General features: G+C 36.1%; 1 protein-coding gene across 2 annotated transcripts in view; it reads left to right on the top strand.

The window, feature by feature from the left end:
- The window catches only part of LOC106130446 (protein amalgam), a 157,055-nt gene that overhangs the window by 2,844 nt on the left and 128,286 nt on the right, over positions 1-25,925 (top strand). The window contains exons 1-2 of one of the 2 annotated variants that reach the window (XM_060952011.1): positions 5,157-5,345; positions 14,721-14,894. In XM_060952011.1, coding sequence (XP_060807994.1) covers positions 14,828-14,894 — 67 coding nt within the window. In that variant the 5' untranslated portion in view covers positions 5,157-5,345; positions 14,721-14,827. Of the gene's footprint in view, positions 1-5,156; positions 5,346-14,720; positions 14,895-25,925 lie in introns of those variants that run through there. The other variant, XM_060952012.1, reaches the window with a different exon arrangement.

Here is a 25,925-nt window from a genome sequence, read left to right as displayed (position 1 = left end):
GTTTGAATACATTTTATTTTATATATATTTTTAATGTTAATTAAGGTGAAGATAAATTAAAAACGTCTAGAACAAATTTATCGGTATTTTTAAAAAAAAGAATAAATCATAGTTTAGACGCTACATTATTATAATTTTAGAATAACCAGCTTAGGAAAATAAGACTTTTGGTTTTACCACAGTAAGCATTTAAAATAGTTCTTTCTTATATTCTAAGTAAATAGCAAAGAAATGCGATATTTATATACATTTTTGAAATATAATAGTCGTTTAATCAAGAGATGAAAACTTGTATAAAAAATCAAGGAAGAGATGCGAAAAGAAAGACATACATAACTTATGTATGATAATAACACTTCCAATTTTTCATAACACAATAAATAACTTTCAAATTAATATAATTTAAATAACCACAATACTTCCCTTAGGGTAACAGCGTTTAGCTTTCTGTAAGCCGACTCCATTAGCGTATGAGTTACCCCATTCATACATTGTCATTTAAATCGTCTGTATATAACAAGTGCTTTATTCAGCAGATAATAAATTCACACCTAAAAGATAACCCTTTATTTTTAATGTTTGCTAAAAGGCTTTGGAATCACATTTCAAGGTTACCTTACCGTCAAATCCCACGGTATTTTTAAAGTCAGCTGCTCTGAAAAGGAAGAAGGGGATGAGTTAAAGTGAGCTATGAATTATTAAGCCCCTTCTATTAGCTAAATATCGGGACAAAAAACCAATTTGATAATGACACCAGGAATTTACTATGATTTTTTTTGCGTATGTTTGAAGTTAGGGTCTTGAATTGAAAGGGAGTAAGTATAAGAGCAATATGACTCTGCATTAAATATTAAATAAGCTTGCATGAAGAGAGTTATGAATGTGGATGAAGCGAAGGAAGTATGCAGAGATCGTGGCAAGTGGAAAGAGGTAATCTCTGCCTACCCCTCTGGGAGGGAGGTGTGATTTTATGTATGTATGTAGGTATGTATTAAATATTGCTTATTACTTGCTTCAATAGTAATCTGTATTAGCCATGCCGATTTATAAGCCAAATAGCTGTGCCCGCGACTCCGTCCGCGTGGAATATTTATTTCGGGCATCATTGAAGCCCTCAAGGGTGAATAATTTGACTAAGTGATAACTTGTATCCAATTTTGAAAATAAATCTAGTCTATTCCAAACTCCAAACCGTTTAAGTCTTCATTCGTGGCGGGGTAGCCAGAGACTATATTTTTCCACTTTCCACGATCCCTGCATACTTCCTTAACTTCATTCACATACTTAACTCTCTTCATGTTAGCTCGTCGAGTTAGGGTATTCTTGACCTGACCACTCCTCAGGACGTCCCTTATTTGATGAAGGTACATCCACCTAGGTCTTAATCGCCTTGTGTTTTCATTACAAATTATAAATCTCACATCATTTTAACCGACTTCAGAAAAGGAGGTGGTTCTCAATTCGACTGTAATTTTTAGTTAATGCGTAATAGTTTAAACACATTTCCTAACAAACAAACACACATCTGCTAGATAAGTGGCGTAACTCGACACCGCGGGCGCGACACTGTCTGTCTGTCTGTATGTCCTACATACACTATTGTGTCTGTTTCCGGATATTCGATCTGCTTTATTTAAAACAAACATACATAAGTACATACAAATATAATTTAAATATATTTAAATCAACATACAAACATAATAATCACGTCTATATCCCTTGCGAGGTAGACAGAGCCAACAGTCATGAAAAGGCCACGTTCTGCTGTTTAAAACGATGGGCTAGCAACCTGTCACTATTTGAATCTCAATTCTATCATTAAACCAAACAGCTGAACGTGGCCTAACAATATTTTCAAGACTCTATAGGCAATGTGACCTAGACTCTTCTTGTTAGCTAGAACTTCGTAAGTAGCCATACGATTACCTTTTATAAGGGATCTCATAAATATAATTATAAGGCAGTGATATAAATAAAGTCGTGATTATAAGGCAGTGATTCCGGTTATGTAAATAAACTAAACCGGTGAAACTGCGATTCGACGCCTTTAAATAAAGGCTAAGGCACACTAGAAAAATTATTTCATACTTACACTAGACTAGCTTTTGCGATGGGCTTCACTCCCGTGGGAAATCCCAGAAAAGTAACCTGTTTTAACTCCATAATCTATTTTATATCTTTGACAGATCGTGAAAATCAGTCCATTAGTTTTTGAGTTTGTCCGATACAAACATACAAATCTTTTTATCTTAATTATTAGTTTGTATGTGGACTAGAGTGACCGCGTACAAATGATCCTGTTAATTCCTATTTTCTATTCTCGCGTGAATTTCGGAAATTCCTCACAAGTACACCCCTCTTGATTAACATACATGCGGAACTTCAAACGGTTTGTGTGTTTAGTCAATCAGTCGGTCAGTGTAGTGTTTAATATGATTTAAGGATTAAGATATTATTATAAACAGTAAAATACAATATAAATTATTATGAATGTAAAAAACATTATTACAAAAAAAGTGGATAAATTTTTGACGATTTCGGCAATTTTTGACGATTTTTTGTAAGTGGCGCCAAATATGCGTAGGCGACGATGCAGGTAAAAGCTAGTATTAATACTTCTGCATACATACATACGTACAATAATCACGTCTATATCCCTTGCCGGGTAGACAGAGCCAACTGTCTTTAGAAAGGACTGATAATGTTTTTAAGGTTCAAATTTTATAACACGCATTTACAGTCAATTCGAAATATATGTATGTAAGTTTGTTTACCATTTTATATAATTGTCTACGAGTGGATTTGCATTGTGCGCCCACGCCCCGGGGCATGATAGCGGATCGTCCGATACTTTGACATGTGTATCGATAATGCCACAATCGTATAGTAGGTATATTAAATACCAGAAGTATTAATGCCGTGTGGTTCCCGGCACCAATAGAAAAAAGTACCACTCCATCTTTTGGCTGTCGTAAATGGCGACTAAGAGATATGCTTATAAACTTGTGATTCTTCTCTAAGGCGATGGGCTAGCAACCTGTCACTATTTGAATCTCAATTCTTTTTTTAAGCCAAATAGCTGAACGTGGTCATTCAGCCATTCCAAGACTGTTGGCTCTGTCTACCCCGTACGGGATATAGACGTGACATGTATGTATGTATGTATGTACTTAACCCTAAAAGTGACGTGGGAATCGATGTCAATCACTGTGTATCGTCCCTTGGACACAGTCCCTATTGATAACGTCTCATAATTTCTGGAGAGAGTTATCGTGCCCCAGTGAACCCGGGGTCAGCATTTCATAATTACGACTATTGACGGGATCTTGTTTTATGTACTTGGGCTAATTGAAATTGTTTAAGATTGTGTTACATATAAACAATCTAAAACAATAAGCATATAATATATATATAACATCGTGGCAAGTGGAAAGAGGCAGTCTCTGCCTACCCCTCCGGGAAAGAGGCGTGATTTTATGTATGTAGTATGTTACATATATACACACATACGAGTAGGAGAGGTTCATACATACATATATAAATAGAGGGGTAGGCAGTGACTACCTCTTTCCACTTACCACTATCTCTGCATACTTCTTTCGCTTCATCCACATTTATAACTCTCTTCATGCACGCTCGGCGGTTTCGGGCACTCCTGACTCTGCCAAGACGTCCTTAATTTGATCAAGATACGTTCGTCTAGAACTTCCAACTCCAACATTTCCCTTCACACTCTCCTTGTATATTTGCTTCGTCAACCTGCTTTTACATTCTGCTACATACATAGATACATACATATAATCACGTCTATATCCATTGCGGTTTGACCTAACCTACAGTCTTGAAAAAGACTGAAAGGCGACGTTCAGCTGTATGGCTCAAAGATGGAATTGAGATTCTAATAGTGACAGGTTGCTAGCCCATCGCCTACAAGAGGAATCCCAAGTTCATAAGCCTATCCTGTAGTCGCCCTTTACGACATCCATTGGAAAGATATAGGGTTCTGTTCTAAAGATGTCGGAAACTGAAATTGACTCTAGAGTTTTTAAAGCAATGAATATCGAACTAATAATAAAAACAACTTTTCCTCCTTTATTAAATTTTCGAGGCTAGTAAGTCACGAATATTTACTTTTCGCGCCCTTCTGCGATTTTCCGTCTCTTTCTAACATTGTTTGTTCGTATGTTCTGCCGTCACTTGGCATGTAAATCCACTGACCTATATTTATTTTATTTTTTTACAAGTTTGGTTATGAGACTTGTGGTATATGATTCAAGGTTATATGGAGACTTCACAAAAGTCACTCGCCATCAGAACAGATTCAGCCAATCACAATGATGTATTATCACGCGCTCAACCAATAGCAACGAAGAATCTATGGCGTCATCTCTAATGTCACACGCCACCAAGCCTATCACGGCGCGTATGCTAAATCGCGCAAGCAAAGATTTCACGGATACTTAAATACAACATCGTCTGTCGTGCGGTTCCCCAGACATCACACCAGCCTGGCGGAAGATGTTCCCTTTGGTGTCGGTCGAGCCCGAATCATCGCTCCCGCTACAGTTTATACTAGCTCCACCCGCGACTTCCCCCGCGCAAATTTAGTGCCATCTGTAAAATAATACAGGTTTTTCGCAAATCCCATTGAATTTTTAGTCTTTACCGGGATGAAAGATACCCTATGTTTACCCTAGACTTTTGATAAGATTGGTTCAGTAGATAATGCATGAAGAGGTAACAAACAAACTTACTTTCGCATTTCATTTTAAGCTGGGCTGCACATATGAACCCTATACATTTAACGGCCTTTGTTGCGCAGCGGTAGTGCGCTTGTCTGTGACACCGGAGGTCTCGGATTCGAATCTCGGCCCTTAACCTTAACATGGTAGACAGAGCCGAAAGTTTCGAAAATACTTAAAGGAAGTTAAACTGATGAAATCGAGATTTAAATAGTGACATATTACGTATCAGCCCATTGACTAAAATCAAGAGTCCGAAGTTTATTACCCTCATATTTTTATTACATCTGAATTAAATAATTAATATATATCTACCGGTGAGTAACACGACTGACTTCGGAATAAAACTGATAGTATATTAATCATAGTATTTACATAGTTGATAATAACGATTGTATAATATAATTTGTTCAGTCTGATATCCGCTGTATGTGAATAACACGCGATTTTTCAATGAATTCTCTATATATTTTGTAAATATTTGTATATCAGATGTACGATTAAAAAGTAAAACATACTGAAGTGTTACAATAATTGTTTAATAAGGTTTTGTAGGGGTGTGAAGTTTTATAGAAGACTGGTTTAATTGTGCAGTTATCTAAGGTTAGTCAATTTTATGGCCTTGTTTCTGAGTATGTGTCTTGGCTCTATTCACCTCGTAAGGAATAAAGACGAGTTATATATATATATATATGTTTGTATGGGTTACGACTTGTTATTAGATTCCAAAAAGTACTTGTTTTCAAAAGTAGTAGTAGATAGTGATCTCTGCATACTTCTTTCGCTTCATCCACATTCATCAATCTTTCCATGCAAGCTCGCCTATTTAAGGAACTTTTTAACTTGGTAATTTAGTACCTTTAATAATTAGTTGCTATATTCTTGTGATAACACGCCGGGCCTTCGAGTCTTTTCGAGACTGTTGGATCTGTCTACCCCGTAAGGGATAAAGACGCATACATGTATTAGCATTATAAATATACATACAGATGAGACAATCGTCAAAGTTATGATTACTCAAGGACTAGTCAATCCCTTACAAGATCATTGTTCGTAAACAATCATTCTCTGGTATCCACTGATGCGTATGATTCATAGAATTCAGAATAACATAAGACCATAGAAGCGGCAAGTGCTGGTGAATGTAACGTGGTAACTAAAGGGTGTCACGCCATAACGATTTTATCATGTATCTCAATTTTATGATTTATTCGATAGTTTAAGCGTGCGGTTCAAAATGACGAGACATCGTCTCTTTATTTTGTTTGTTCGTAAACTCTTTGTTGCACATAAAAAGAAATATAACAAATTATATAACAGTCATTCGGATTAAGAATAATATGTGTAATGGCGAAAATAAAAATTCACAATCAGAGTCCAGCCTTTTAGTTTCAACAATATGGTGCTTCTATTCTTCTGTCTTCTGGGGTTATTCTCGGTAACATGTTCCACCTTTTTGCTAGGAGCCGCGGGTGTACCTTTGACCGTGTTCTAAATTAGGTACGTCAGGTTTATACTTGAAGTAATTTACGTCTGACCTCCGTAACCTTTGCAGGAGAACCCACTTCAAATCATGGTTAGAGCTGTTTAGTGTGCCAATTCACTTAGTTGACAGGATGAAGTGATCCTATTCTGTCGAGAACTACACAGTATATGGCATTATACGATATGGCATTTCTATCGTCTTGCATTATTTCGATGTCTATGGTATGATTTCTGTAGTGACCTTCTTTGCATAATCGCAATGATGGCATCAACGACCTTGCTCTTAATATGACAAATGTTATGGCCTGTTTATACTGTCGTTAAAGAGGGGAATTTAGTGTGTACTTAGCTTTGTTTATTGCGAAATATAAGGCTTTTAACTCTGATTCCTAACATACATATTATCACGGCTACGTGCCTTGCGGGCAGACAGAGTCAACAGTCCCGAAAAAATTGAAAGGCCGCGTTCACCTGTACAGTTTGATGATGGAATTGTGATTCAAATAGTGACAGAACATCCCATCAACTCAGCAAGAGGTTTTTTCTTAGATAATTTGATTGTTTTCTTAAAATTAAACGTATTACTTAAGAATAGAACTAATTCATATCTTACCCATGGATGAATAAACTTGGGATTCTTCTTATACGCGATGGGCTAGCAACCTGTCACTATTTCAATCTCTATTCTATCATTAAACCATACAGCTGAACGTAGCCTATTAGTCTTTCAAGAGTGGCCCTGTGTATCCCGCAAGGGATATAGACGTAATTATATGTATGTATGTATGAATGATAAAACAAAAGTAAATTTTGTAATCATATACATATAGTTTATATTAGAAAACAAAATTCCATACTATTCCGGTATAACAGATTTAATCGCATCACTTTGGGCACTGAACCTGTTTAGGCGATATGTCCGATGTAAAGGAAATTCGAATGTTACATACGAACAGACAGCTTCGTGGGAAAGTTTACTTCGAAATACCGGTTTTGATGCAATGCATATTAAAGTGAGGATTTTATCTTTTATGGCTGCAATTTATTAATAACCAATTCATTGCCTACAGTTTCGCTCGCGTGTCTTAAAAGAACTACGTAGGTTTATACTTACAAATATCACGTTTTTATCCTTTACGGGGTAGACAGAGCAGACAGTCTCTACAAGTCTCGAAGGTCATATATGATGGTCAATAACTTACACCTACTATTTAAAACATTAAACTCAAGAGTGATCAAAATGTACCTACCAGTATTTTGAAGACTGTTGGCTCTGTCTACCCCGCAAGGGATAAAGACGTGACTATATGTTTGTATTAAAAAAAAAAAAATATGTCAATAAGGCAAAATAAATGATTCGATTTGTTACTAATTGGATAGTTTCATGATGCACCTCCGAAAATCATCCTATTTTTAACATATGACACTCCATATTCTGCCTAGAAATCTATTTTAATCTATAACAAAAACCGCATAAAAATCTAAATTGTAATTTTCGAGAAAATCCCAAACAAACAACTAAACTTACCAAGATAATTTTAGAACTACAAACTTCTCCTTTCCAATTCGGATCAATAGTAGGTACCATCTCTAGTATTCCTGACATATTTTTCCGGGTTTTAACATATTCCCGGGCAAGTTATCCTAAACATGTCTATCTTTCTCCATTGCGTGTTACTCAATCCAACATCAAAAGCGTATGGACCGATAAATCCTTACGTTTTATTTTTAGCCGGCTAAGCATCGTCTTCCGCCGGCCACGGTGGTATGAGATACTTGCTGTCTGTTCACTGATTGCTTTTTATGGAAGCCATTTTAACTCTGCAATAAAAATGAGAGGTATAGTAAATCGTATAGGAACTTAGTGCTATACTAATATTATAAAGCTGAAGAGTTTGTTTGAGACGCGCTAATCACTGGTTTGAATTGAAATTCGATTTATCGAGGAAGGCTTTGGGCTATATAACATCACGCTGCAACTATTAGGAGCGAAGAAATAATGGAAAATGTGAAAAAATACGGGGAAAATTATTCATCCTTGAGAGTTTCAAAGATGCCCAAAATAACTATTCCACGCGGACGAAGTCGCGGCACATCTAGTTCGCCAAAATTGACGCAGTTAAAGATTTATAAGATCATAAACTTTAGGTGTTAAAAACGGAAGCGGATACATTATTTTATACTAGCTTTTGCGCGGGGCTTCGCTACCGTGGGAATTTCCGTAAAAAAATACATACAATTTTGTTCTCTTTATAAGTCTGGATACATATAATAAAAAAGCATATCATATGTGTCCAATTAATTTATAACCAAGTAGATACTCTTAAGGTTCAATTTCCATTTTACAACCAGAGACTTTTAAAAAAATGGTGTCAAAAGTCAAAATACTCTGAACAGAACAAAAGTGTCAGATGGTACTGATTCAGTGAATCGAAATGACTGTAATCAATCCATCAGATGAAGAAACTAGCGTAATTATAGTTCTCACGACGACGTAGCGCCGATCAAAGAACACAGTTCCGATCAAAGGCATACGACGGGTTATGTACTGGGTTGGACAAAAAAAATCAAGTTGGATTTGGAAATTATCAAAATAACCGAATGGACAAATAAAAACAAAATATTATTATTTACAGAATATCAAATGGCTATATATATATATATATATATATATATATATATATATATATATATATATATATATATGTATAAATAAATAAATAAGTAATTCTATCATCAAGCCAAAAAGCTGAACGTGGCATATCACTGTCTACCATGTAAGGGGCATAGACGTAGACTATATGTATGTATGTATGTATATAAGTTTTTAACGAGAAATCTTGGTCACTGACTACGTTCCTTACAAAAAAATTAGTATTTTATATTGACGTTGAAAATATATCGTTAAACTAGCTGTGCCCGCGACTTCCTTCGTCCGCGTGGAATAATTATTTTGGGCATCATTGAAACCCTCAAGGATGAATAATTTTCCCCGTTTTTTCTCATTTTCCATTATTTCTTTGCTCCTTATAGTTGCAGCGTGATGTCATATAGCCTAAAGCCTTCCTCGATAAATGGTCTATTCAACGCAAATAATCTTTCAATTCGAACCAGTAGTTCCTGAGATTAGCGCGTTCAAACAAACGAACAAACTCTTCAGCTTTATGATATTAGTATAGATAAACAAAAAGAACTAATTCTTGCGAACTGTCGTAACTGACTGACGGCTTTCAGAAGCTCAAAACATTACCTTTAGCGGTATTTTGTTTTCAAATTCCTAGTCATGTTTTAGACTATCACATTGCGATGATTTATTTACCTCGATCCAAATATTCCGCGTTATTTGCCCATTCCTTATCGTCGCCCAGTTATTTATCACTATCTTGTCAGTCGTCACTCCAAAACTAATATCTTTAAACACATCTTACGTGCAAACTTTCGGGTAAACAATATTTTCAGTATTATGCAAATAAGGTGAATGAAGAGCTTATATTATTAGCAAAGGGTATCTTTGCGCTACATAACCATATAAGGACCTTTACGAATATTTATCCTATAGAACTTAACTAGCAATATTTGTATCACAGCTCGGTCAACCAGGTACTATATTTAATTCAACTAAAGGTTTTATTAACTAAAAAGTATTACAATTTAGAAAGTTCATGCGAGTTTAGCATCAACTAAACGTACAAACACATCGCATCTTTATCAGAAATAGACAGAGGCAATAGTCACAAACTTTAACTGATATCCTAATCATAGAATTGAGAATGCAATTAATGTTATACTTAGTACTAATATTAATTACAATTGCAGTAAGTACAATTAATTTTTTTATCAAAATTCTGTCCTGTAATGTCAATAGGTGAAACTCATACGGCCACGTACCAAAGATATGACACGTTTTTGGAACCAACAATAATATGGTTTGCTTAATATGGAACTGTAACGGTTTGGATTAATCCTTTAAGTCATGCATACATTAAACGTATAACAACGCCTTTTTCCTTAGAAAAGCCTTTCCACTTGCCACGAACTTCTTTTTTTATGTGTGGTCTAATGATGCCCAAAATAAATATTCCAAAATAATAAAGTAATAATCCATCTATCTTCTATATATATAAAACTCTTCCGTTACTGAGTGACTGACTGACAGACAACGCACAGTCGAAACTACTGGTCGTAGATAGCTGAAATTTGGAATGTAGGTTCCTTGGGATATGTAGGGGAGCACTAAGAACGGATTTTTGGAAATTCAACCCCCAAGGGGGGGAAAAGGGGTAAAAACGTTTCTATGAAAAATCTTATTCCTTGGGTTTATAAACTTGAAACTTGGCATGAACACGTACATAGGCAAGTAAATATGTTTGACATTATAAGTTTTTTCAAACTACCCTCCAATCGTGATTTAGGGGGTGCGATTGGGTGACTGATTTATTAACGCACAGCCGAAACCGCTCGGTATAGGAGTCTGAGATTTTGAACAGAGGTTCCTTTAGTAACATAAGTGAGCACTAAGAAGGGATTTTTGAAATGTCAACCCCCAAGGGGGGGAAACGGGATAAACTGAGCCGAGGCTGCGGGAAAGTTCTAACGAGATACGAGTACCGTGGCCCCGGAACGCAAAGGGCAACTGAAGGAACGAGGTGGGTTTTAGTCAGTAAAAGTCTGACACTCCCTTCCGTTCCACCCAGAGCGGGAGAGGTCATTTGATGATTTCCCATCCTTAAAAAAAAAGACTTTGTATGACAACTTTCAGTCGTCTCTTTAACATACATAATAACATACATAATTATGTACATACATGCATAACATTAATAACATCACGCCTTTAAATCCCTATTTTGTGTTAACACTACCCATACAAACAGCTAAAAGGAAACAAGTGAAGAGACGAAATTTGTCCGCATCCATTTTCACCTAAATTCTTAACGTTAATGAGATTTACTTTTTATTATCAGGTCAACCTAATAGCCTCACATGTACGTATAACTTCGTAAGAATTTTCTTTCAACTCCTAACCGTTGAGGAGTTGTACCTTCCATCATCAGCTCATTCACATGGGATGATGACTATCAGACGCAAATACTTAAACAGAAGGAAATCCTGTAAGGCCTCTTCGTCCTATAAATCCTGTTTTTTTTTTTCTTTTGAGACGATGATTTGTCTCGCTTTACTTTTTCTATATAGATTTGTATGTATACTAATATTATAAAGAGGAACAATCTATTTTTTTATATGTTTGTTTGTTTACACATGTAATCGATAAACTCCGAAACTACTGAATCGATTTCAAACATTCACCATTAGAAAGCTACATCATCCCTGAGTAACACAGGCTATATTTAATTCCAGTTGTAACAAGATTTCAGCCTGTGGAAGAAAAAGCCCTGTCGAGATCATTAAAAAACGCTATATATAACCGAATTACACGTGGGCGAAGCCGCGGGCGGAAAGCTAGTACATATAATAAAACTGTAAATGAACTTTGTCTGTACATTGAAGATATTTAAGAAAAAAAGTTATAAGTCTTTGTAGGGTCAATAGAAGCCAAAACAATATTTTTTTAGAATGTTTGTATGTCTGTCTGTTTGTCTGTCTGTCCGTCTGTCTGTCTGTATGTTTGTACGCGCATCACGCAAAATCTACCGAACGAATCTGAACGAAATTCGGCACAGATATATTTAGTAACTTGGATTAGAAGTATGTAAGTAGTGCACGTAAGTTTCATCAAAATCCATCCAGTAGAATTTGCGTGATTGCATAGCATACTCAAACACGCACTCACGTAGGTACATATATTTTATATATATTTTAGCGAAATTAACGCAAGCGAAGCCGCGGGCATAAGCTAGTATTTAAATAAATACTATAAAATAGAAAAAAAAGTGCATATAATATGCTCACTACCAACGCTTTAAAGAATTCTAAAACATCTTGGCAGTGGCCCAAGAATTCTGTCGCGAGTTATTTCTAGTCATAATCTAAATATTTGGACAATATTATGGGGATGATGATGACATGCCGTGTGGTTCCCGGCACCAATACAAAAAAGAATAGGACCACTCCATCTCTTTCCAATGGATGCATTAAAAGGCGACTAAGAGATAGGCTTACAAACTTGGGATTCTTTTTTAGGCGATTGGCTAGCAACCTGTCACTATTTGAATCTCAATTCTATCATTAAGCCAAACAGCTGAACGTGGCCATTCAGTCTTTTCAAGACTGTTGGCTCTGTCTTCCCCGCAAGGGATATAGACGTGACCATATGTAATGTAATGTAATGATGATGACACTGACTCGCTTCCCGAATGCAAGTTTCAAACATGAGCACTCTCTTCATCATCTTGGCGTGTTCCCGGTTGTACCTCATGCCGCTATGCTTTCTTCCCTAGGGCCTACCTTCCGATTATTTTCTCTCAATTTTGTGCGCTCTACAGCGTCTTCAGACTCCGTGGCATAGTACAAGTGACGCCATTTTTTATCGCGCGGGAAACTATGGCCATCCCGATTCACGTCTTAATAAAAAGCTTCTTCTTCCTCCTGGCTTTAGTCCCGGTTGCATCCTCACCACTCTGGAGAGGAGCATGGGGTATGCCTTTGACCATGGATGTTGGTTCACGTCATAATAAAAAGCGTTTATATAAAAAGCTGTGATTTTCATATCCTTAGGGTAGACACAGCCACCAGTCTTGAAAAGACTGATAGGCCACGCTCAGCTGTTTGGCTTAGTGATAGAATTGTGATTCAAATAGTGATAGATTGGTAGCCCATCGCCTAAAAGAAGAATCCCAAGTTTATAAGCCTATCCCTTAATCGCCTTTAACGACATCCATGGGAAAGAGATGGAGTGGTCCTATTCTTTTTTCTAATGGTACCGGGTACCACACGGCACGGTGATTTTCTGATTTAAATTTTAAATCGATCTCTGAACATTCAAACCGGTTTTGCACATTTCTATTTTCATGCAAATTTCATTGTGAACAGTGATGAGACTGAATTGAAAGCCATTGATACTTTGTACATGGATTTTCAATGTCATTGAAAGGTCGTTGTTCGGGTTTCAGTGTTTTTAGGGTTCCGTACCTAAAACGTAAAAACGGGACCCTATCACTCCTGCTGTATGTTTTTCGTCTGTCTGTCATAAGGCTTTATCTCGTAAACAACAGAATTTAATTTATTTTTAGGCGACGGGCTAGCAACCTGTTACTAGGTACTTATATGAACCTCAATTCTATCATTAAGCGGAACAGCTGAACGTGGCCTATTAGTCTTTTCAAGACCGCGGCTCTGTCTACCTCGCAAGGGATATAGACGTGATTATATGTATGTAACAACATTTATATCTACGTTTATCTTTAGTTATATATTTAATTAATTTTAATTGTCTTCTAAATAAAAAATAATAAGAATAGGACCAATCCATCTCTTTCCCATGGATGTCGTAAAAGACGACAAAGGGATAGGCTTACAAACTTGGGTTTCTTTTTTAGGCGATGGGCTAGCAACCTGTTATTTGAATCTCAATTCTATCATTAAGCCAAAAAGCTGAACGTGGCCATTCAGTATTTTCAAGACTGTTGGCTCTGTCTACTCCGCAAGGGATATAGACGTGACCATATGTATGTATGTTAAAAAAACAATATCCTTGGAGAGCGGCTTTCTAGATAATCAATAGTGTTACGGAAATTTTCGCACTTATCATTCGTAGTCAAAGTACAATCTAGTTCCTCATACTTTTATTACGTGACAATGTTTATTAATCGTGATTTCTGACAAATTTATTTTTCTAATTCAGTACCTACATAAATCACGCTCATTTTATTCGGAAAGATGTAGTCTTTCCTACCCTCATGGATATTTGATAAACATCACACACAAGCGAAGTCGCAGGCAAAAGTAATAAACAAGATCACTGACTCTGATATTATCTCTGTTATAACTATTTTAGTTCCATCTTCATAACGTTTCTAAGAATGGTTCAAATTAGAACTGTCGTTTGCAAGCCAATTTAGCTTGTAACAGACCATCATTTCTCATAATGTCATGGCGATTCTGACATTTATAAAGTTAGCGCCAAAAATAAAATACCTGGTGAATTTACTTGATACGTATTTTATAGCTACTAAAATGTCAATACTTTTACGAATAAAACATTACGAAACATTAGTAACATACCCTTATCCAGTTCTTTAAATATATATATATATAAATAATGGTGAACTATTATTACGATTTATTTAAAAAATATGTACCTCTGATATGTAACGGAAAATCATGACAAATTTATACCTGAGACGGTTTTATTTAGGCAAAACGTGTAAATTAACAGACGTTTAGCTCTACAAAAATCCACAGAATATTTTATATGTAATTTATAAAGGCACTTTCCCATAACTTCATTTCAGTTCAATACTAATTTACTTATCATAGCTTAAGTAATTAGTAGCATAATTGTAAACAAAAGACTAATTGTTTTTTTTTTATTTACAGGTGTCCTAAGTGCCTAGTGCGTGTAGTGCCTCGAGTGTTAGTGCCACGTGTAACGTTAGTGTTGCCAGTGTTTTACTGAAAAAAGTTACAAAACCTGAATTTACACAATGGAACTAAGGATATGGTCTCTGTTTGGATTCTTCGTGGTATTGACAGTCGTCTCCCACTGTTCAGGTAAGCAATTTATCTTATTCATTCTTTTCCAGCTGCAGTGTAGTTTGTTCCGCCGTTTTTTCTACTCATGCGCTTTGGAACCGGTAGTAGTTATAATTACATTTAAGTGATGTGACGTCAATAAGTGATACCTTGTATCCAATTTTGATAATAAAAATCTATTCCATTCTATTCAATCCTGGTACATACATACATGCATATTATCACGTCTATATAGACAGAGCCAAAAGTCTTGAAAAGACGGCACGGTTTATAATGGAATTCAGATTCATGTTGCTAGCTCAACGACAACAAGGAGAATCCCAAGTTTTTAGCACTTCCCTTGGTCGCTTTTTACGACATCAATGGCCAACAGAAGGAGTAGTCCAATTCTAAAGTGTCGGGAACCACTCGGCCCATAATCCGCAGTCTAATCATGTAAAAAACCAAGCGGAAATCACCTTTCACAAAACAAGAATGGTTTACGTTTTTTCGGTCGAAAAAAAATCTAGGTTGTTTACTCATAGACCAGCGGGCTGACCTAGAACTATTTCTAAAAGTGCTGTAGTTAGTCATCGGTAAATCTAGCTTTCTGTAGTGTTGATAGATTCGGTCTAGGCACATCTGGTCGTTATGCAATGAATTTGAAGGACAGTTATGAAATATTACAATGCAATTTTTAACCGCGTTGTTCACGGCACATACATACATACATATGTTCACGTCTATATCCCTTGCGGGGTAGACAGAGCCAACAGTCTTGAAAGGACTGAATGGCCACGTTCAGCTATTTGGCTTAATGATAGAATTGAGATTCAAATAGTGACAGGTTGCTAGCCCATCGCCTAAAAGAGAATCCCAAGTTTGTAAGCCTATCCCTTAGTCGCCTTTTACGACATCCATGGGAGGAGATGCAGTGGTTCTATTCTTTTTTGTATTGGTGCCGGGAACCACAGGGCACAAATATAAAAATGATAGGACCACTCAAGCTCTTTCGTAGATTTCGTAAAAGGCGACTAAGGGATTGTAAATTTGGGATTCTTCTTTAAGGTTAGCCAACTGTCACTATTTGAATTTCAATTCTATTATTAAGTCAAGCAGCTGAGCGTGGCCTATCAGTCTTTTCAAGCCTGTTAGCTCTGTCTGCCCCGCAGGGGATGCGGATGTGACTATAAGTATGAATTTAAAATACAGTCGAATTCAGAACGTACTCTTTTCTTAAAGTTGTTTAATGACACTTTGGTATCCGACTTGCGCTTACCAGTTTTTACGTGCGTTAAGTGATTATCATTTACTTTTTTTTTCATCATAACGGGTCCACTCAAAACGTCAATTCGAAAGACTTAACAAAAAACCGTGTAGCTGTCAAAGCGTGGTCGATTAAAATGAATTAAAATCGAGGTCTTGTTGTATTTACAGTTAGATGAAAACGTTTTTTTTACTTGGTAGATGAAAACAAAGTCACAACATAAAGTTTACAATATTTTAGTAGAGGCCGCCCGCGACTTCGTCCGCATGGAAACCCTGTCAATTTTGCGGGGACTCCGGGATAAAAAGTAGCCTATATGTTATTCTGGGTCTTCAGCTACCTATATACCAAATATCATCGTAATCGGTTCAGTAGTTTTTGCGTGAAAGAGTAACAAACATCCATACTGACATGTTGACATACTCACAAACTTTCGCATTTATAGTTAAGTAGGATTTACCTTTTGTTTTAGTTTAGAGCTTAATAGCGGTTGTTTATTTCTTAGACCAGTATTCAAATTATTAATTATAATAAAAAGAGAAAAAATAAAAATAAAACTCGTAATTTATAAATTGTATAGTGTCTTGTAAATCGTGCCCAGAAGGCTGGTTGCATTGCCACGTTGAATGGAAATCCTTCATCTTTGACCTAAAAAGATTCAGCCTTCTAGTCACGGGATACCTCGATCAGTATCTTAGAAAGAAAATTAAAAAGCTAATGAACTGATGGACCCCACAGACCCAAGGTTTCCACCCCAAAATGCTCAAAAATGTAGTTATTAGACATATTTTTATAACCCTTAGTTTAAGTTTATTTTCCACTTTCCACGATCCCTGCATACTTCTTTCGCTTCATCCACATTCATAACTCTCTTCATGCAAGCTCGGCGGTTTCGGGTACTCTTGACCTGACCTTTACCAGGATGTTCGTAATTTGATCAAGATACGTTTATCTAGGCATTCCAACTCCGACCTTTCCCTCCACACTCTCCTTATATATCTGCTTAGTCAACCTGCTTTCATTCATCCTCTCCAATTCATTTTCTGTAGAAAACTAATTAATATAGCAGGTGTGACTGAATGTTCGTCTGTCACGCTCTAACTCTGGGTAACTTTCCATGATTACTAATTACTCTAATACCAGATTTATTACTTAGGTATCGGTCTGTCTAGATGTAGTTAACGCGAATTGAGATATTTCAGTTAGAGGTAGGATATAACTTAAATATAATAATTATTACAATACGGTTATTAACACACCTTTCTATTGTAGAAAAGGTGCCGTGTGGTTCCCGGCACCAATTTAAAAAAAGAATTGGAGTTCTCCATCTCTTTCCCGTGGAATACGACTAAGGGATAGGCTTAAAAACTTGGGATGCTTTTTATAGGCGATGGACTAGCAACTTGTCACTATTTCAATCATTGAGCCTAACAGATGAACGTGGCCAGCCAGTCAGTCTTTCTAGACTTCTGGATCAGTCTACCCCGCAAGGAATATAGACGTGTTTATATGAATGAATCTTTGAATATTTATTCCATTACTAAACCATTCAGCTAAACATGGTCTTCGAGTCCTGTGGATTTTCGCTCTGTCTACCCCGCAATGGAGAAAAACTTATGTGCGTGTTTCGCTAAAATAACTAAAGAAGACTATAATTTGTTATTTCCAAATCAAAATCAATAATACATTCAGTCAGAAAAGTATCGGGAATGGATTATTTATTTATGGTTCCAAATTCAAATTTTTGTTTTTTTTGTTGTTGTTAGATTGGCACAACTGTTTTCCATTTTGGCGCGGAGTTTGAGTTGCATCTGTTGTTTACATTAAATACAGTGCTATTTTTAGTTATATCATATCTAGTGTGTATTGCTAATTTCATAATGGATAAAAACATCGAACAAAGAGTTTGTCTTAAATTTTGCATTGCCAATGGAATATCGTGTTCGGAGTCACTGAAAATGTTACAGAAGGCTTACGGTGAATCGACTTTATCAAAAACTCGTGCTTATGAGTGGTACAAAGCGTTCAAAAGCGGTCGAGATATGATGGAAGATTTGCCTCGCTCTGGTAGGCCATCAACGTCTGCAACTGAAGTTAACATCGCAAAAGTGAAGGAAATAGTGACTGAAAATCCTCATTCAACTTTGAGAGAGATAGCCACCGAACTTTCTGTATCTCACGAGTCGATCCGTACCATTTTAACTAATAATTTGGGTATGAAACATGTTGCCGCTCGGCTAGTCCCAAAAGACCTGAATTTTTTTCAAAAACTCAATCGCATGAGAGTCGCTGAGGACATGCTAGAACGAGTCAATTCCGACCCAACATTCATGAAACGCATTGTTACTGGTGACGAGACGTGGGTTTACGAGTTTGACATGCAAACTAGTCAACAAGCTTCGGAGTGGCGCCTTCCAACTGAACCGAAACCGAAAAAACCACGCCAAAGTCGTTCAAAAGTCAAAGTCATGTTGACTGTTTTCTTTGACTATCGCGGTGTTGTGCACTCGGAATTCTTGCCGGAAGGTCAAACGGTAAATAAGGAATATTATTTGAGTGTTATGCGGCGTTTAAGAGAGCAAATCCGACGAAAAAGGCCAGATTTGTGGAAAGAAAATTCTTGGATTTTGCACCATGATAATGCACCTTCGCACAAGGCCATCATTGTGAACGAATTTTTAACCAAACACTCAACAAATACCATCGAGCAACCACCATATTCACCAGATATGGCTCCAGCCGACTTTTTTCTTTTTCCTAAACTCAAATTACCACTTCGTGGCACCCGTTTTCAATCGGTAGAAGACATAAAAGAGAATTCGCGGCGAGAACTGACCTCAATTCCGGAAACAGCGTTTAAAAAATGTTTTGATGATTGGATTATTCGTTGGCGTAAGTGTATCGTTTCTAAAGGAGCATATTTTGAAGGTGATAAAATAAATTTGGATGAATAACAAACAGTTTGTGTATTATTGATCTTTTCCCGGTACTTTCTTGACAGAGTAGTATGTAACTACGATAAAAACAGCCCAATAAATATCAAAAGTAATAATTTAGGACGCACCTTTTTGTCATGGGTTAATTATAAGTACTGACAGGTATTGAGGTTACCCACGTGCGGAGAGGCAAATAATCAACATGTATGTTACAATCGATAGCTGGAACCGGTTTAATGGAATGCAGTCGAACTTCTGTTGCCAAAGTTTGCGTACACGACACACACATTAAAACTTTTACAGATATTTAATACTAGCTGTGCTTGAGCCTTTGTCCGTGTGAAATAGTTATTTTGGGCGTCATTGAAGCCCTCAAGGATGAATAATTTTTCTCGTTTTATTCACATTTTCCATTATTTCTTCGCTCCTAATAGTTGCAGCGTTATGTTATATAGCCTAAATCCGTCCTCGATAAATGGTCTATTCAACACAGAATTTTTCAATTCGAACCTGTAGTTCCTGAGATTAGCGCGTTCAAACAAACAAACTCTTCAGCTTTATAATATTAGTATAGATAATAATTACTCTTAATTTATAATTATTTATCTTGTTCTGCGCCAACGCTAATCTCCTGTTTGGTTTCCTTCCACCCAAAAGTTGACTGGAAGAGATTGCATTAGCGATAAGTCCGCCTTTGTACCATCTCTGTCTGTTTTCTGCTGTTTATGTTTTATTTTTATGGCAATTGACTAAATTATCTATCAATCTATCTATATTGCCGTGTGGTTCCCGGCACCAGTACAAAAAAGAATAGGACCACTCCATCTCTTTCCCATGGATATCGTAAAAGGCGACTAAGGGATAGGCTTACAAACTTGGGATTCTTTTTTAAGCGATGGGTTAGCAACCTGTCACTATTTGAATCTCAATTCTATCATTAAGCCAAATAGCTGAGCGTGGCCAGTCTTTTCAAGACTGTTGGCTCTGTCTACCCCACAAGGGATATAGACGTGACCATATGTATGTATGTATGTATGTATCTATATATATATATATATGTAGCTAAACGAGTTACTCTTCTGTATCGTAATTATTCTGTATCACAAAAGGTCTGTGACTCGGCTCCGCTTTATTTATAAACATTAAACTTTACGTTTTTATAACCTATTGTGTTTATAATTGAATTTTTATTACTCCGTATTGCTTTCTGGTCCGGCAACGAAGTCAAAGTACCATTCCCGCGTAAGAGTCAATCAAAGGACTTTAAACTTTTTATTCTTCTTTGTAGCTATGGGCTAGCAACCTATCACTATCTGAATCTAAATTTCATCACTAAGCTATCCAGCTGAATGTGGCCTTAGAGTCATGACTATTAGCTCTGCCTACCCTGTAAGGCATAAAGATATGATATATCTGTACTCTTGTGCCTTAGTCGCCTTCTACAGGAAAGAGGTTCCGTCCTTATTTTTCCGGAAACACGGCTGTACATCCGCAGAAATAACGACATAAAAACTATATTAAATTGTTTCTCAGAATGATGTCTGAACTCCATCGAAAGCAAAATGTGGTTTACGAGCAAAAACTAACCACAGTTCTAGGTATTCCTTCAATGGGCACTAGAAACTGCACTTAGACCATGAAATGATTTACTTTTAGTTAATACTGAACTACATCTGATAAAAACTTGCACGGCTATGGACATCTAATCCTAATGGATTGAAGTACTTTGTGAGGTGAATAAAATAAGTTATGAATGTGGATGAAGCGAAGGAAGTATGCAGAGATCGTGGCAAGTGGAAAGAGCCCAACAAACATTTAGGCGACGATTAGAGCTTATTTTGTTACTTAGTGGGCTACAAAGGCATTACAGTAGCAACACTTATGACTATTGGCGATAAAGTGGCGTACCAAGTAACGTATATCACTTCTACTTATAATACAGAGTTACAAGCGCGACAATTAGGCGAGCTTAAAGGTTATGGATGTATTATGGCAAATCTTAACACTGTTGTACATGCACAGCATTTTGTGTTATAGCTTTAAGTGAATCTTAGAACTCTAAGATCTAAATAAGAATAAGAATTAGCTACTACCTCCAAAAGTGCTATGCAGGTGATAATAAACTCTTTACAAGAACCTAAAGTTGCACAATAGCGTTAATAAGCGCTACCAGCCTTACAATAGTGTTTATTTAATCTTATATAGAACCAAATGCTTGAAGTTATACAAAACTCTCTTGCATTACCTTAAGTCAAATAGGAGTATAATTTTTCGCTATAACAGATCCTATAGCGTCTATTGTTACTTTTTTGTGACTAAAGGTAAAGTAATAGCGCTTAAGGTCACTACTGTATTTCTTATATTGACTACTTGTTTTTGACAATGGCGTCGCAACCAAAATAAACAAAAATTGTTGTAAATACGTGGAAAAGTTTTCAGTAAATAGACAACATACATCGGGCGCTCGAATTATTTGCCAATAAATATGTAACATATTCACAGTGTACTTCCCTTCGCAGCAAAAATATGCTTCCTTTCTCACCATACAATATCACTTTTTTTTGTTTAATATAAAAATCATTAGTCGTAAACTTATAGCCATTGAAAATAAAATTATTTATTATTAGATCACAAAATTAGTTTAATTATCTTGAATAGCGTTCAGACCGTTACAAAACACCTATTTACCTCCCTTTTAGCGCTTGAAAATATAATTAACGCCTTTGTATCTCTACTGTACCGCTTAAGGAGTCAGTTGACGCTTATTTACCCCTCTTGTATCGCTAAGAGATCCTGTTACCGCTATAATAACTTTCTTATAGCACTAATTGTACCTCTTAGCCAATTACCATAACTCTTGTATACCGTCATTATACAACCTTAAGTAATATAAAAATTGTGCCCAATTCGGGGGTAAAGTAGGGTTAGAGCGCGCTCTAACACTAATTTGTTACACCCATAAACCACTTTAGAATCTAGTTAGCGCTTTTATAGACTTATTATAAATCTTACTTTAGCGCCTAATTGTTACTTGGGAGGTAGTCTCTGTCTATCCCTCCGGGAAAGAGGCGTGATTTTATGTATGTATGTATGTATAAATAATTTTTTTTGTGTAGAACTCCAGTTTCAGCCGTTACCCTACTGCGTTCAAAAGGTTAATTCTGTTTGTATACACGTAGACCTCCTGAATGTATCGAGATTCTTCAAGTGTCTCAAGATAACAGTCATATCGTTGACTGATAAGCCGTTGATAAATTTCGAGAAGCGTTACGTAATTTTGAAGAGTTGAAAGTACCTAAAGATGATTGCGTTGATTTTAAATCCGAGTCCAAAATACGGATTTAATAAAACGAACGATAAAGCATGTTTGTGAACCTCGGCATGATACTGATACCTTATACGCATTGTGAAGATTTAACATACATACATACATATGGTCACGTCTATATCCCTTGCGGGGTAGACAGAGCCAACAGTCTTTAAAAGACTGATAGGCCACGTTCAGCTATTTGGCTAAATGATAGCTTAACTTGGGATTCTTATTTAAGGCGACGGGCTAGCAACCTGTCACTATTTGAATCTCAATTCTATCATCAAGCCAAACAGCTGAACGAGGTCTATCAGTATTTTAAAGACTGTTGGCTTTGTCTGCCCCTTAAGGGATATAGACGTGATTATATGTAATATATGTATGTATTTTATATCAGATATACTAGGCTTATCGACGTTACGCCACTGATAAAGCCGCTTCCGTGGTATGACGCAAGTCAAATCAGGATTAGACCGTGATCCTCTATAATTTATAGCGGACTTATAAGTTTTGGCAATATTGTTGAAAACAGGTTAACTAAGTACAACATACATATGGTCACATCTATGTCCCTTACGGGGTAGACAGAGCCAACAGTCTTGAAAAGACTGAATGGCCACGTTCAGCTATTTGGCTTAATGATAGAATTGAGATTCAAATAGTGACAGGTTGCTAACCCATCGCCTAGAAAAGAATTACAAGTTTGTAAGCCTATCCCTTAGTCGCCTTTTACGACATCCATGGGAAAGAGATGAAGTGGTCCTATTCTTTTTTGTATTGGTGCCGGGAACCACACGGCACTTACTAAGTACAAGGCGATTGCAAATGTTTATTATTGACTTGAATAAATTATGCTCGAAATTTGAAAGAATCATAACAATAAAAAAAACAATATTCTTGTTTCTGAAATAGGTATTTTCTTCTATATTAAAAAAAATTCAAAGCTTGGTAACATTTATTTGCCGAGATGAAAGCTCTAAGACAAGACGTTGCGCCAGTGTTTGCTCCTCCTATCGCGACCCAACAGAGAGTTCAAACACAGTTATCAAATGCTGCAATGTTTGTCTTTTCCACTGACATAATGTGAACTTTTATTGGGCGAATAAAGTGTGTTGCTTAAGCTCCAGGTTTTAGACTGAGGATGAAAAAGATTCATTATTAATTGTATAATATACTAGAGGCCGCCCGCGACTTCGTCTGCATGGAAACCCTATCAATCCCGCGGGAACTCCGGGATAATAAGTGTCTCTATGTTATTCTGGGTCTTCAGCTACCTACATACCAAATTTCATCGTAATCGGTTTAGTAGTTTTTGCGTGAAAGAGTAACAAACATCCATACTGATATACTCACAAACTTTTGCATTTATAATATAAGTAGGATCCTAAAGATAGTGTATTTATATTTTACGAAATGTTTTCTTTTATTCGGTACACACTTAAAAATTATTATTTATAATCCCACAAATTTTAATTCTTGCCTTGAATTTTAAAACGAATCTCTAGAATTACGACGTAATAATATTTGTAGATCTGTAATTACTTCCTTCAAGCATTGAATTAATAATAGCTTCAAGACCAAGGTTCGCAAATATTGGTAAAGCTAATATTTTTATTCAATATCTGATATATCTGATGATACTATGATGTCATATGTTCTTAGCGACAAACGGTATAATCAAGTTGTATTTGCATTAGAATCAATTTATTAAATTTTGTGCACGTGGATATTCGTAGTACTAATAAAATTAACATTAGTTATCTGCTGTTTATTCATGTACAGTTTACTGCAAAAATCGTGACCCACTGACCATATAAAATTCAACCATAGGGGAGTCAAGTATATCTGCAGTAGTTTGTCCACAAAGAAGAATCCCAATTTATTATCTTTTCCCTTGATTGACTTTAACGGCAAGAGAAGCAGCTGCTTTTGTTCGCCACGGCATCAACATAAAGCTATGAATATTAAAAGTTAATTCAAATTAATGAAGTAATATCATATATATACATTAAACAAATTAACAAATAAACATAAACGGTAGAAGTACCTATTTTAATTTTTAATTACGAAAACATGATAATAATTAAAAACTTCATTTGGTCGTTGTAGCAGATATCATAATAAATTCTAGTTATTAGTGTAAAATAAAATAATCGTAGAAGGATAATTTAAGTAGAAAATTTTTTGTTCGTTTATACTAGTAAAGAATAGGACCACACCATCTCTTTGCCATGGATGTCGTAAAAGGCGACTAAGGGATATGCTTATAATCTTGAGATTCTCTTTTTAGGCGATGGGCTAGCAACCACTTACTATTTCAATCTGAAATCTATCATTGTACCGTACAACTGAACGTGGCCTTACAGTCTTCATGAGACTGTTGGCTCTGTCTACCCCGCAAAGGATACAAACGTGCCTATATATAGGTATGGTAAAGTATCCCACTAAATATAATTATTATGTTTCCATCCATCTTGCGTTCATCAGGCCTATATATATTTTGTGGTACAAAGCGTCATAATACTCGAAAGTGTTGTTTATTTATTTATTTATTTATTCAGTTCACCAACAGTCGATACAACAATAAATACAGAGATTATACATACAATAAGGTTCGTTCTAATTGCTCGACCGGTTACAGGCAAACCCAGCATGCTATGGGGAACAATCCGTGTTTAATTTTAATTATTACTGATAAATTTAAGTAAGTATCTATCTACCTTTTTGTTAGCATAAAGTTTATTGTGGTGCAAATAGTAACGTGTTGTTTCTGTACACTCTTTATTTTACAAGGGGCGAGGCTGAAGTCCAAACGAACGCTTTAGTAAACGTGTTTTAATTAATTGGTCTCATAACTAGGGTTTTATATGTAATTGTAGTTTTACTATTAGTTATTGTTGTCGGCACGCACTAATTATAGGAAATCATAATGGTTATGTAATTTTATTTTTTTTATATCTGACATAGCATTCGGAATAATATAAGATTGTAGAAGTGGTAAGTATTATGTTTTGTCGCAGCTGCTGGTAATAGATTTCTTAGTTTTAAGTACAAAATGGCATTACAAATACAAATCTTTTTATTTAAGAATTATATTTCGTCGTTTTTTTTATACAGAATGAACGAATGCATGAAATCTTTGTGACGATAGCAATACGTTATACATGGTGTATGATGTTTAATAATTGTACTGATGGCATAAAAAAATTATTTAGTATCATCCAAACCAATGTTATGAGAGTTAAAAAAAAACCGGCCAAGTGCTACTTCTTCCCGTTTTTACGTTTTAAGTGCGGAATCCTAAAAAAGACGAAACATACATATATTCACCAGGTCTATATCCCTTGCGGGGTAGACAGAGCCAACAGTCTTAAAAAACCGAATCGAAGAAAAAGAAAAGGTAGTTGCTGCCCTTGCATTTCGTTTCGCTCGTCTTGGCGGGAACACTACCGCGCCCCCAGGTTAACCAAGTTTATTTATGTCTCATTGGCTCTAAAGAATGAAACAAAAGAACAAATAATAATGTACAAAAGGCGAACGTTTTTAGCCGTACGCCT

The sequence above is a fragment of the Amyelois transitella genome, chromosome 27 (genome assembly GCF_032362555.1).
Source record: "Amyelois transitella isolate CPQ chromosome 27, ilAmyTran1.1, whole genome shotgun sequence".
NCBI lineage: Eukaryota > Metazoa > Arthropoda > Insecta > Lepidoptera > Pyralidae > Amyelois > Amyelois transitella.
The sequence above is the reverse complement of the archived record's forward strand: the minus strand, read 5'-3'. Positions and strand labels throughout refer to the sequence as shown.